Here is a 13,709-nt window from a genome sequence, read left to right on the forward strand (position 1 = left end):
ACAAAAAAGATCTGAAGGTAAAAAATAATAATAATAATAATATATAATAATATATATATATATATATATATATATATATATATATATATATATATATATATATACAGTACCAGTCAAAAGTTTGGACGTACCTACTCATTCCATGGTTGTTCTTTATTTTTTACTACTTTCACCATTGTAGAATAATAGTGAAAACATCAAAACTATGAAATAACACATGGAATCATGGAGTAACCAAAAAATTGTTAAACAAAAAATATATTTTATATTTGAAATTCTTCAAAGTAGTCACCCTTTGTGTTGATGACAGCATTGCACACTCTTGGAATTCTCTCAACTAGCTTCACTTGGAATGCTTTTCCATAAGTCTTGAAGGAATTCCCTCATATGCTGAGCACTTGTTGGCTGCTTTTCCTTCACTCTGCAGTCCAACTCATCCCAAACCATCTCAATTGGGTTGAGGTTGGATGATTGTGGAGGCCATGTCATCTGATGCAGCACTCCATCACTTCACTTCTTGGTCAAATAGCCCTTACACAGCCTGGTGTGTTGGGACATTGTACTGTTGAAATACAAATGATAGTCCCACTAGGCGCAAACCAGATGGTATGGCGTATTGCTGCAGAATGCTGTGGTAACCATGCTGGTCAAGTGTGCCTTGAATTCTAAATAAATCACTGACAGTGTCACCAACAAAGCACCCTCACACCGTCACACCTCCTCCATGTTTCATGGTGGGAACCATACATGAGGAGATCATCTGTTCACCTACTCTGCGTTTCACAAAGGCATGGTGGTTGGAACCAAAACTCTCAAATTTGGACTCATCAGACCAAAGGACAGATTTCCACCAGTCTAATGTCCATTGCTAGTGTTTCTTGGTCCAAGCAATTCTCTTCTTCTTATTGGTGTCCTTTAGTACTGCTTTCTTTGCAGCAAATCAACCATGAAGGCCTGATTCACGCAGTCTCATCTGAACAGTTGATGTTGAGATGTGTCTGTTACTTGAAGTCTGTGAATATATAAAATATATAACACTTTTTTGGTTACTACATGATTCCATATGTGTTATTTCATAGTTTTGATTCCTTCGCTATTATTCTACAATGTAGAAAATAGTAAAAATAAAGAAAAATCCTTGAATGAGTAGGTGTGCCCAAACTTTTGACTGTTATTGTATATCGACCGACACTGAACAAGAATTGTACTTTCTTTCTCTCTAACATTGACGTGTATGTGGGGTTTCAAAGAGCAGGAATATCCATTCTAGACTGCAGACATAGATAGTACTTATATAAGTAAAATGCCCCTGGATTCATCTTCCAACACATTTCATGTAAAGGAATATTTCACAAAGAGAAGAGAGATAAGACCAACAAAATAAAATGTAATTTTCATGTGTTCATTTAAATTATTCATGAACTTGGATTGTTACCTTCAAAATATCTTTGAGTTGATAAAAAGCACAGAAAGACTTCCTCCTCGTTATATTTTCAGATTATGTACAGAAGACGGTTCACCCATTTCTGATGCGGGCTCACAATGAGTATACTCACAATGAGTACACTAACATACACAAATTAGCTTAATGGAAACACAACACAACACTGTATAATATCCCATGCCATGTGTAGACCTAAGTGACAGCCAAATCACTCAGCAACACAAACCAGCACGACGTCTTCCTTCGTTTTATACACTGGCAACACACAAACACAAAATCGATTAAAGCACCATCTGCCGCTGCGTCATCTCCCCCCCCCCCATTCCCACTTTCCCGGCATCAGCGAACATTAGGAACACTCATAATAATAAATAAGACTTATCTCTGGTAGGCTGTGACATCACAACAACCACGGCTCTCTGCCCGCCATTGGGCAGTCTGGGCGAGGCAGCTCCAGCTCCACAGGAGGCCAGTACACCTGCAGCTACAGTACTCTCAAACCCTCATCAACTCTCTCTACTGCTGCCTGGCTGCATTCTGAGCAGACCCTGCTACTTTTAATTGGCCTCCAATGAACAGGCTGGATTAAAGGGCAGGGTTGTTTACATCAGCACAGTGTTAGAGCAGACATACTGAGACCTGGGTAGATGTCTTTGAGACATTGGCCGCATCCGAATACTAATGCTAGTGCACTACATTCTTAAACTGCATACTAATTTCAGTGTTTGATCTGGTAGAATACACTCATCTTTTCTGACTCTGATAATCTGATAATCAGATATGCTCTACCAAAATAAACGAATGGCGGGAGTCAACGCAATCGCGCATTAAATAATGCATTTGGAGTACTACTTTCAAAATTTCACACACTACAAAATGTTACTTTTTCGCATACTATTTAGTAAACTAGTATGGCTATTGGGACAGGACCACTGTCTGACTCTGCTTCGGGCACAGTTACTGCTGAAAACGAAGTGTGGCGTCCTAGTGGTACAGAGACCCAGACTATGTCTATGGCTAAGACCTAGGGTTGAGTCCCAAATGGCACCCTAATCCCTATCGAGTACTACTTTTGACCTGGACCCAGGGCCCATAGGCCTCTGGTCAAAAGTAGTACACATTATAGGGAAAATACTGCCATTTTGGACGCACTCATAGGAGCAAAATTAGAAAATTGGTTAAGAGATGACAGTTTGCCATTTATCATTTATAAAATGAGAAGTGTTTTTACAAAACTGCAAATGCTTAAAAGATGTCTGAAGTGGATGTGGGAGACTCAGGCATATTGAAATTGAAACAACAGAGAGGAAACTTTTAGGAATTCTTAGCCAGTTGGCAACGCTTGTAACGAGAGAACACGTAAGTACAATTATAGTTGAGTCCAGAGAGAAATCTATGATGTGGAAATCGATCAAGGAAATAATGAACTAAATTGGAACTGTCATGTCTCTTTCTTATTAGGGAGTTTCAAATGCAATTTTGGCCACATCTTCATAATGGTGCAGGAGTTTTGTTGTATCAAACAATGAGCACATATTTTGTTAGAGCTCTATCAGTGTGCAGAGTGACTGAAGGATGTGAGACACACACAATGCAAGGTGCTGTAGAACTGTGAACGACTACTGATCTACTCAATGCGTCAAGCAGTTCCCTTGATCGTCAACTCACTGTTATTGGCATCGCGCAGTTGTTGTGGGTATATACACTGAGTGCACAAAACATTAGGAACACCTTATTAATATGGAGTTGCACCCCCTTTTGCCCTCAGGACAGGATCAATTCGTCAGGGCATGGACTCAACAAGGTGTCGAACGCGTTCCACAGGGATGCTGGCCCATGTTGACTCCAATGCTTCCCACAGTTGTGTCAAGTTGTCTGGATGTCCTTTGGGTGTTGGACCATTCTATTGAGTGTGAAAAACACAGCAGCATTGGAGTTCTTGATACACTCAAACCGGTGCGCCTGACTCCTACAACCACATCCAGTTCAAAGACACTTACATATTTTGTCTTGCCCATTCACCCTCTGATTGTCTCAAGGTTTAACAATCATTATTTAACCTGTCTCCTCCTCTTCATCTACACCGATTGAAGTGGATTTAACAAGTGACATCAATAAGGGATCACAGCTTTCATCTGGAGTCACCTGGTCAGTCTACGTAATGGAAAGAGCAGGTTCTCCTAATGTTTTCTATACTCAGTGTAGAGGAAATGCAAAGATAGGAGTTAGGAGAAAGAGAGAGAGAGAGAGAAAAGAAGCGAGAGAGAGAGAGATTTGTCAGCAGCATCAACATAAATACTCTCATCTTCGCTTACCTCATTGACAAATACCCAGTGACTGTCCTTTGAAGCCAGGTTGGTTTCAACAGCCTGCAAAGAAAGAGAGAGAAATAAAGAGGTTACCATAGTGACAGATAAGACTGTGGAGGGAAAAGGCAAATTGAGTCCAGGAGACTTGGATGTATTGCTGCTGTTTCTATCCAACAGGACCCATGTAAAATCGTCTACAGTCTTGTCTTTATCCAATTATTCAAGGAACAAACATAAGACCCATGTGGCTTGGAAAACCATGATGGACAAACATCATTGGATCCATGCAAGCCTCACAGCTACAGAGTCTCCAAAATACACAGGACGGTAGTTCAAAATGACCGTCCAATCATTTGTCATGGAGACAATTTTTGTTGTATAGTACGTTCACACACAAAACAATTTGTATAGTACGTTTACACAAAACACCTCAGCTGTGAAAATAGTGGTTGTACAATTCCTTCCGTTTTTCTCTTTTGTTGTTCTCATGGTGGTACTGTCTTTCCCACAGTCCATTGTGTTGGCAGCCAGTTCCAACAGAAGTGTAAGTGTACCATAACGTTCAAACCACAAGCCTTTTTTATGCCTTAGTGGTGCAGCATAGGTAGTGCCAAATTGTTCAGCACCTAACATCTTTGCGTTTTGGAAAATGATAATTGCTCAGCGTAAGCGTACATTTTTTATGACAGTGCTTGCTTGGGCCTATGCCATATATCATAATCGCATCAGCAACTATCTTGTACTTAACAATAAAAACAAACATTTACACTGCCATTTGCAGAAAGAAAGGCCTGCACATGGTATAATCCAGTAAGAAAGGTCTGTACATGGTTTAACCCAGAAAGGCCTTTTATTTTATCTTTATTTAACTACGCAAGTCAGTTAAGAACAAATTATTTTCAATGACAGCCTAGGAACAGTGGGTTAACTGCCTTGTTGAGGGGCAGAACAACAGAATTTTACTTTGTCAGCTCAGGGATTTGATCTTGCGGATACTAGTTCAACACTCGAACCACTAGGCTACCTGCCGCCCCATAGTATAACGGCCTACACATGGTATAACCCAGTAAGAAAGGCCTGTACATGATATAACCCAGTAAGGCCTGTACATGGCATAACCCTCATCATCCCATTCTGTATTCATGTACTCACTTATAAAACATTATGGTTGTACGGTGTCCATATTGGAACCGCCTAGCACATTTCTGTTGAGATACATGTCCAGCATCTGCCAGTTAAGGGGCCCAATAGAGAAGCTATGGATCGCCCCATGTGATTCTCCTGTCCTCAAGCTAATTAGGCCTGACAGATGTTCTCAAACGGCTCCTCATTTGCCTGCCTTACCATAAAGAAGGCTGTTACATATGTAAACACTTCTTTGGGTTCATGTTGACCATAAATATTCACAGATATATCCTGTCACAGAATTTCACAATGTAGGCCATACTGCATGGATAATTGTACTGGCTGCTCTAATGTGGGTAGTTTGTAATTATTTTGCTCCCCAACACACAGAGAACGCACACTTTTAGAAAAAAAGTTTCCAAAAAGGGTTCTTCAGCTGTCCCAATAGGAGAACAATTTTTGGTTCCATGTAGAACCCTTTTGGGTTCCATGTAGAACACTCTGTGGGAAGGGCTCTTCTACCAGAAACCAAAAGGGTTCTACATGGAACCAAAAAGGTTTCTTCAAAGGGTTCTCCTATGGGGACATTCAAAGAACCCTTTCAGGCAGAGTTGCAAAAAAAAGCCATATCTCAGACTGGTCAAAAAATGTAAGATTAAAATGGGCAAAAGAACAGACACTGGACAGAGGAACTCTGCTGAGAAGGCCAGCATCCCGGAGTCACCTCTTCACTGTTGACGTTGAGACTGGTGTTTTACAGGTACTATTTAATGAAGCTGCCAGTTGAGGACTTTTGAGGCTTCTGTTTCTCAAACTAGACACTCTAATGTACTTGTCCTCTTGCTCAGGTGTGCACCGGGGCCTCCCACTCCTCTTTCTATTCTGGTTAGAGACAGTTTGCGCTGTTCTGTTAAGGGAGTAGTACACAGCGTTGTATGAGATCTTCAGTTTCTTGACAATTTCCAGCATGGAATAGCCTTAAATTCTCAGAACAAGAATAGACTGACGAGTTTCAGAAGAAAGTGCTTTGTTTCTGGCCATTTTGTTCCTGTAATCGAACCCACAAATGCTGATGCTCCAGATACTCAACTAGTCTAAACAAGGCCCGTTTTATTCCTTCTTTAATCAGAACAAAAGTTTTCAGCTCTGCTAACATAATTGCAAAAGTATTTTCTAATGATCAATTAGCCTTTTAAAATGATCAACTTGGAATAGCTGACACAAAGTGCCATTGGAACACAGGAGTGATGTTTGCTGATAATTGGCCTCTGAACGCCTTTGTAGATATTCCATTAAAAATCAGCCGTTTCAGCTACAATACCCATTTACAATATTAACAATGTCTACACTGTATTTCTGATCAATTTGATGTTATTTTAATGGAGAGAATATGTGCTTTTCTTCCAAAAACAAGGACATTTCTAAGTGACCCCAAACTTTTGAACGATAGTGTATATAGGATATGTATATTATTACATTTGTTTTGCTGAGAAAACTTGGGGGGGGGGGAACAAAATCCGTGGAACAAAATCGGCACACGGGGAACCCTGCTATAGCCTATAGTCTAGCTGCATATCATGCCACATTTCATGTATGCAAGATCATCGCACATGTCCCCAAAAGCAGATGATATTTATGTGTGGCCCGTCCCCTCTGTCCGTTGTGTGATGTGGTTTGAGGTGGTTTGCGGGGAGGTGAAGTGGTTTGCGGGGACGTGAGGAGTAATCTCGGAGGCTGCTGATGACTCTGAGCCTGCTTGGTCATTCTTCTCCTTGACCGAGCTACTGAGTTATAACAGTGATGTAACACTACACACTATATTTACCAGCCTACAGCAACAAGATAAAGGATACTACTGTGTTGTTTAAGGACTGTGCTGCATGAAGAGAACATACTTTAAATGTGGCTGACCGAAATAAGTGTACATAAAAATTAATTTGCGTCAAAATCACTGTGAAATTTGTAGCATCATTCAAATACTGAGAAATATGTATACTGTATCTGGAGAAACCAAACAAGCAAAAAGTACAACACCTCATAATTCAAAATAAAGAAGAGGGATTTAAGCCTCCCTGCTCTGCCCAATCCTGCATCCCAATGGAACCCTATTCCCTATATAGTGCTCTGTCCCTACAGGGCTCTGGTCAAAAGTAGTGCAACATGTAGGAAGTAGGGTGCCATTTGGAACGCATTCCTGAGATTTCCAGCACGGGGTTCTCAATAGTGGCACTGGGCAAAGTGGATGTTTGCATTGCTGGCCACCACTTGGGCAGTATCAGTTGTGGCCCTTTGTGGCTCAGTTGGTAGAGCGTGGTGCTTGTAATGCTAGGTTAGTGGGTTCAAGTTCTGAGGTCACCCATATGTAAAATGTATGCACGAGTGGCTGTAAGTTGCTTTGGATAACATGATGATGGGTGGTGATGGAGAGTGTGCTATAGAAGGCCTTAAGGGAGGTTGGTGGAGGGAATGGTATATCTGTCGGCCTTTAACCAGGGAGGGACTAAGGGGGAGACCACTGAGTGGAGGTACAGGGGAGAAACTACTCTTAACACTACAGTGACAAGTGTCTGACCATAGAAGACATGTAATTACATAAAGAACCTATAATGCCATGGAGAACCTATAATTTCATGTTATTCTATGGTTCTGACTGGGTCAATTAGACAGAGAGGCAAGGCTACTCTATTCAGTTCGAACTAGTAATTTTCTCTACACAAATTAAAAGTACATAGATAGACTACCGGTATTTAAAGCAATAATGTGCACTTAGCCTTGCTGCTATCTGGAACATTAGGACGTTATGCACAATGTGCAATCAAATCAGTAATAAAATATTGAAACGTTGAACACATTCAAAAATCCATTTTTATTTAATATTCTATTTGTCCGTTTTTTCATGCTACATAAATCTATACATGCAAGGTTTGCATGGCCTCAAACTAAAAACACACAAGTCTACCTTAGTGAGAATATTTTATTTTAAACATGTCAGGTCAGGGGGACAATCAAGGCATTGTTCAAATGTTCCTTATTCAAACAGTGTGTGTGTGGGTGGTGGAAGTTGAAAGCTAGTGGGGACAACCCATCAGGGAATCTGCATCTAGAGGTCAGTGAAAGCACGTTTGAACTCTGAATTAAATCAATGTGTCGTGGCAACCGCCTCACCAGGAATACAAAACAGCCTTCTTCTATTAAAAAATAAACACATCCTGATTGTATTTAAATCATAAAAAGTAATTACGAATTTTTTTTAAGGAGGATGTATTTCAGGTGGAATCTGGTTGCATATTATAAAGGCTACATGTGAAGAACACACAGCTGTTATCTTCCTTTTAATATAGTCAGGTAACTGACGGTCCACATTATATATGATATATGCCACTTAGCAGACGCTGTTCTCCAATTGACTTACAGTCATACGTGTATACCCGGTGGCAGGAAGCCTAGCGTTTAAGAGCGTTGGACCAGTAAGTAAAAGGTTGCTGGGTTGAATCCCCAAGCAGACTAGGTGAAAGCTCTGTTGACGTGCCCTTGACCAAGGCACTTAACTTGTATGTCGCTCTGGATAAGAGTGTCTGCTAAATGAACAAAAAAGTCAAAATACATTTTACGTGTGGTTGGAATCGAACCCACGTTTCTTGGCATTGCAACTGCCGTGCTCTAGCGACTCAGCTACAACGAACCTTATCACCATCATCACATTACTGTATGTGGTATGTTGCTGGACCCCAGGGAGAGTAATGAGGATCCTTAATAAATACACATTATCTGATACAGAATAAGCAACCAAAATAACCCTGTTACCACAAAGAAAACATGGAGGTAACTGTACCTCATGTTCTGTAATGATGGGTTAGGGTTAGGTTTAGCGCAAAACCAGCACAGGAGGTTGCTGGCACATTAACTGGGGAGGACGGGCTCGTGGTAAAGGCTGGAGCGGAATGGGTGGAACGTTATCAAATAAATCAAACACATGGTTTCCATGTGTTGGATGCCATTCCACTTGCTTCATTCCAGACATTATTATGAACCGTCCTCCTGTCAGCGGCCTCCTGGAAAAAACAACTTGCTTTGGCCTTGTATGACTGAACCTGTCCGTGTTGCTCTTTATGTCTCCCTGTGTCTGCAAACATAACCAAGCACATCGGATATGTGAAATCAAAACGTGCCACAGCATGCCTTACCATGCCTTACCATGCATCATTTTAATGTAGAACAAAGAATAAAGAAATATCACCAACGCTTTCCATATGTTCCCTAATTAATCATGCATATGCAAACCAGATGCATATGCATATGCATACCAGACATCTCACTTAGAATGGAAACTACCAAAAATGGTGGATGAAGATCTGTTTTGCATCAAGATGAATTCATGCATTATTTTAGGTCATTCGGGTCTACACTATTGAGACACTGTTTTTTTAAACTCTGTTTATTACACGCTAATGAATGCTTCTGTTTAACATATGACTGGTTGGGGTTTGACTTCTGGTCTGCTGCGCGCCACACAACTCTGTTAGCCCACTGAGCAGAAGCCTAGGCACTGGCTCGGGAGCTAACACAAGTCTTTAGAGGGGTACTGAATAATCATGACATTGCATGTAGATCTGGAGAGAGTGGCACTGAGAAAACCAAAACAATAGCATCACTTACCCTCTTGTAGCATTCCATTTTCTAACTCTGTGGTTTGCAGTTTTTTGCTCAGAGGAAGTTTTCAAAGATTATTAACAAAACCCACTGATAGCATAATGGACTGACCAGACAAACATTGAATTGACCAGACAAACATTGAGGCATAGAATAATACCTAATTTCAGACAAACCGATTCCAAATGGATTTTGCTCGCTACGTATTTGCCGAAAGCTGCCGAGGGCCCTGAGAAACCATCAGCGGGACCTTGTTATGTTCTATGTCGTGTAACTATGGTTACGGTCTCCACAGCTGCATTTAAGATGCATTTTGAGCATTAATGATGTTCATAGCTCTTTCTTTTTGGACTTGAGTGGAATAATATCCATGGAAGTCAAACTAAAACAAACAGTAAAGGGGGTTTCATACAGAGAGGTGGCTTCCCAGACACAGATTATGCCTAATCCTGGATTAAAAAGATGTTTCCATGGAGAATCAATATGGATGCTTTTAGTGTCTGGTGAACTATCCAGAACTGCATGCTTAGTTTGGTTTCCTGTTCTGCAAATGATTTCTAGATGTATCTGTGACAGAGGCACACAGAGGCACACTTGCGAAAGTATTCGGCCCCCTTGAACTTTGCGACCTTTTGCCACATTTCAGGCTTCAAACATAAAGATATAAAACTGTATTTTTTTATGAAGAATCAACAACAAGTGGGACACAATCATGAAGTGGAACGACATTTATTGGATATTTCAAACTTTTTTAACAAATCAAAAACTGAAAAATTGTGCGTGCAAAATTATTCAGCCCCTTTACTTTCAGTGCAGCAAACTCTCTCCAGAAGTTCAGTGAGGATCTCTGAATGATCCAATGTTGATCTAAATGACTAATGATGATAAATACAATCCACCTGTGTGTAATCAAGTCTCCGTATAAATGCACCTGCACTGTGATAGTCTCAGAGGTCCGTTAAAAGCGCAGAGAGCATCATGAAGAACAAGGAACACACCAGGCAGGTCCGAGATACTGTTGTGAAGAAGTTTAAAGCCGGATTTGGATACAAAAAGATTTCCCAAGCTTTAAACATCTCAAGGAGCACTGTGCAAGCGATAATATTGAAATGGAAGGAGTATCAGACCATTGCAAATCTACCAAGACCTGGCCGTCCCTCTAAACTTTCAGCTCATACAAGGAGAAGACTGATCAGAGATGCAGCCAAGAGGCCCATGATCACTCTGGATGAACTGCAGAGATCTACAGCTGAGGTGGGAGACTCTGTCCATAGGACAACAATCAGTTGTATATTGCACAAATCTGGCCTTTATGGAAGAGTGGCAAGAAGAAAGCCATTTCTTAAAGATATCCATAAAAAGTGTCGTTTAAAGTTTGCCACAAGCCACCTGGGAGACACACCAAACATGTGGAAGAAGGTGCTCTGGTCAGATGAAACCAAAATTGAACTTTTTGGCAACAATGCAAAATGTTATGTTTGGCGTAAAAGCAACACAGCTCATCACCCTGAACACACCATCCCCACTGTCAAACATGGTGGTGGCAGCATCATGTTTTGGGCCTGCTTTTCTTCAGCAGGGACAGGGAAGATGGTTAAAATTGATGGGAAGATGGATGGAGCCAAATACAGGACCATTCTGGAAGAAAACCTGATGGAGTCTGCAAAAGACCTGAGACAGGATGGAGATTTGTCTTCCAACAAGACAATGATCCAAAACATAAAGCAAAATCTACAATGGAATGGTTCAAAAATAAACATATCCAGGTGTTAGAATGGCCAAGTCAAAGTCCAGACCTGAATCCAATCGAGAATCTGTGGAAAGAACTGAAAACTGCTGTTCACAAATGCTCTCCATCCAACCTCACTGAGCTTGAGCTATTTTGCAAGGAGGAATGGGAAAAAATGTCAGTCTCTCGGTGTGCAAAACTGATAGAGACATACCCCAAGTGACTTACAGCTGTAATCGCAGCAAAAGGTGGCGCTACAAAGTATTAACTTAATGGGGGCTGAATAATTTTGCACGCCCAATTTTTCAGTTTTTGATTTGTTAAAAAAGTTTGAAATATCCAATAAATGTCGTTCCACTTCATGATTGTGTCCCACTTGTTGTTGATTCTTCACAAAAAAATACAGTTTTATATCTTTATGTTTGAAGCCTGAAATGTGGCAAAAGGTCGCAAAGTTCAAGGGGGCCGAATACTTTCGCAAGGCACTGCATATATAGAGAGATCCATATATATTGACATCTATATAGTGAAAGATTCATATATATAGAGAGAGATCAATATATATAGAGGCTCTGTACAATGACTATGATATTAAAGTGCAGACTGTTGGCTTTAATTTGAGGGTAATTTCATCTATAGCAAATTTAGAAATTACAGCACTTTTTGTACATAGTTCTACTATTTTAGGGGACCAAAGGTATTGGAACAAATTCACTTATACAGTATGTGTATTAAAGGAGCCAAAAGTGTAGTATTTGGTCCCATATTCCTAGCACGCAATGATTAAATCAAGCATGTGACTGTACTAACTTCTTGGATGCATTTGCTGTTTGTTTTTGAAGTTTTTGAAGTGTTAATATTTTGGAGTCAATTTTATTGTAAATAATAATAACATATGTTTCTAAACACTTCTACGTTATTGTGGATGCTACCATGATTCCAGATAATCCTAAATGAGTCCTTAATAATGATGAGTGAGAAAGTTACAGACGCACAAATATCATACCCCCAAGACATGCTAACCTCTCACCATTACAATAACAGGGGAGGTAAGTTACAGCCTTATTCTAAAATAGATTAACGAAAACAAAGTCAATCTACACACAATACCCAATAATGACAAACCTGAGAACAGTTTTTTAAACATTTTGGAAAATTGATAAAAAAATTCAAGAGAACTATTGTATTGTATTTGTCTTATGCGCTGAATACAACAGGTGTAGGTAGACCTTACAGTGAAATGCTTAACCAACAATGCAGATTTAAGAAAACTAAGTCTGATGTAAAATAAATATTTTTTTTATAAACAGAGAGTAGCAGCAGCATAAAAGAGGGGGGACAATGCAAATAGTCTGGGTAGCCATATGATTAGCTGTTCAGGAGTCTTATGGCTTGGGGGTAGAAGCTGATGAGAAGCCTTTTGGACCCAGACTTGGCGCTACAGGTACCACTTGCCGTGCATTAGCAAAGAGAACAGTCTATGACTAGGGTGGCTGAAGTCTTTGACAATTTTTAGGGCCTTCTTCTGACACCGCCTGGATGGCAGGAAGCTTAGCAATAGTGATATACTGGGCTGTTCGCAATACCCTCTGTAGTGCATTGCAGTCGGAGGCTGAGCAGTTGCCATACCAGGCAGCGACACTCTCGATGGTGCAGATGTAGCACCTTTTGAGGATCCTGAGGGGGAATAGGTTTTGTTGTGTCCTCTCCACAACTGTCTTGGTGTGTTTGGACCATGATAGCTTGTTCGTAATGTGGACACCAAGGAACTTGAAGTTCTCAACCTGCGCCACTACAGTCCAGTCGATGAGAATGGGGGCGTGGTTGGTCCTCCTTTTCCTGTAGTCACAATCACCTCCTTTGTCTTGATCGCGTTGAGGGAGAGGTTGTTGTCCTGGCACCAAACGGCCAGGTCTCTGACCTCCTCCCTATAGGCTGTCTCATCGTTGATGCTGATCAGGTCTACCACTGTTGTGTCTTCGACAAACTTAATGATGGCGTTGGAGTCGTGCCTGGCCATGCAGTCATGAGTGAACAGGGGGTACATGAGGGGACTGAGCAGACACCCCTGAGGGGCCCCCGTGTTGATGATCAGCGTGGTGGATACCCTTACCACCTGGGGGCGGCCCGTAAGGAAGTCCAGGATCCAATTACAGAGGGAGGTGTTTAGTCTCAGGGTCCTTAGCTTAGTGATGAGCTTTGAGGGCACTATGGTGTTGAATGCTGAGCTGTAGTCAATGAATATCATTCTCACATACTTGTTCCTTTTGTCCAGGTGGGAAAGGGTGGTGTGGAGTGCAATAGAGATTGTATCATCTGTGGATCTGTTGGGGCGGTATGCAAATTGGAGTGGGTCTAGAGTTTCTGGGATAATGGTGTTGATGTGAGCCATGACCTGCGACCTGGCCAAGATAAAGCATAGCAGTGTGAACAGACAACAACACAGAGTTAC

At 41.0% G+C, this 13,709-nt stretch overlaps 1 protein-coding gene across 2 annotated transcripts in view; it reads right to left on the bottom strand.

Annotated features, from left to right (window-relative positions):
* Window positions 1–13,709, bottom strand: part of grid1b (glutamate receptor, ionotropic, delta 1b) — a 390,652-nt gene that overhangs the window by 74,882 nt on the left and 302,061 nt on the right. For both annotated transcript variants that reach the window (XM_036946260.1, XM_036946259.1), the window contains exon 5: window positions 3,760–3,813. In XM_036946260.1, coding sequence (XP_036802155.1) covers window positions 3,760–3,813 — 54 coding nt within the window. The remainder of the gene's footprint in view (window positions 1–3,759; window positions 3,814–13,709) is intronic.

This window comes from Oncorhynchus mykiss, chromosome 16 (genome assembly GCF_013265735.2).
Source record: "Oncorhynchus mykiss isolate Arlee chromosome 16, USDA_OmykA_1.1, whole genome shotgun sequence".
NCBI lineage: Eukaryota > Metazoa > Chordata > Actinopteri > Salmoniformes > Salmonidae > Oncorhynchus > Oncorhynchus mykiss.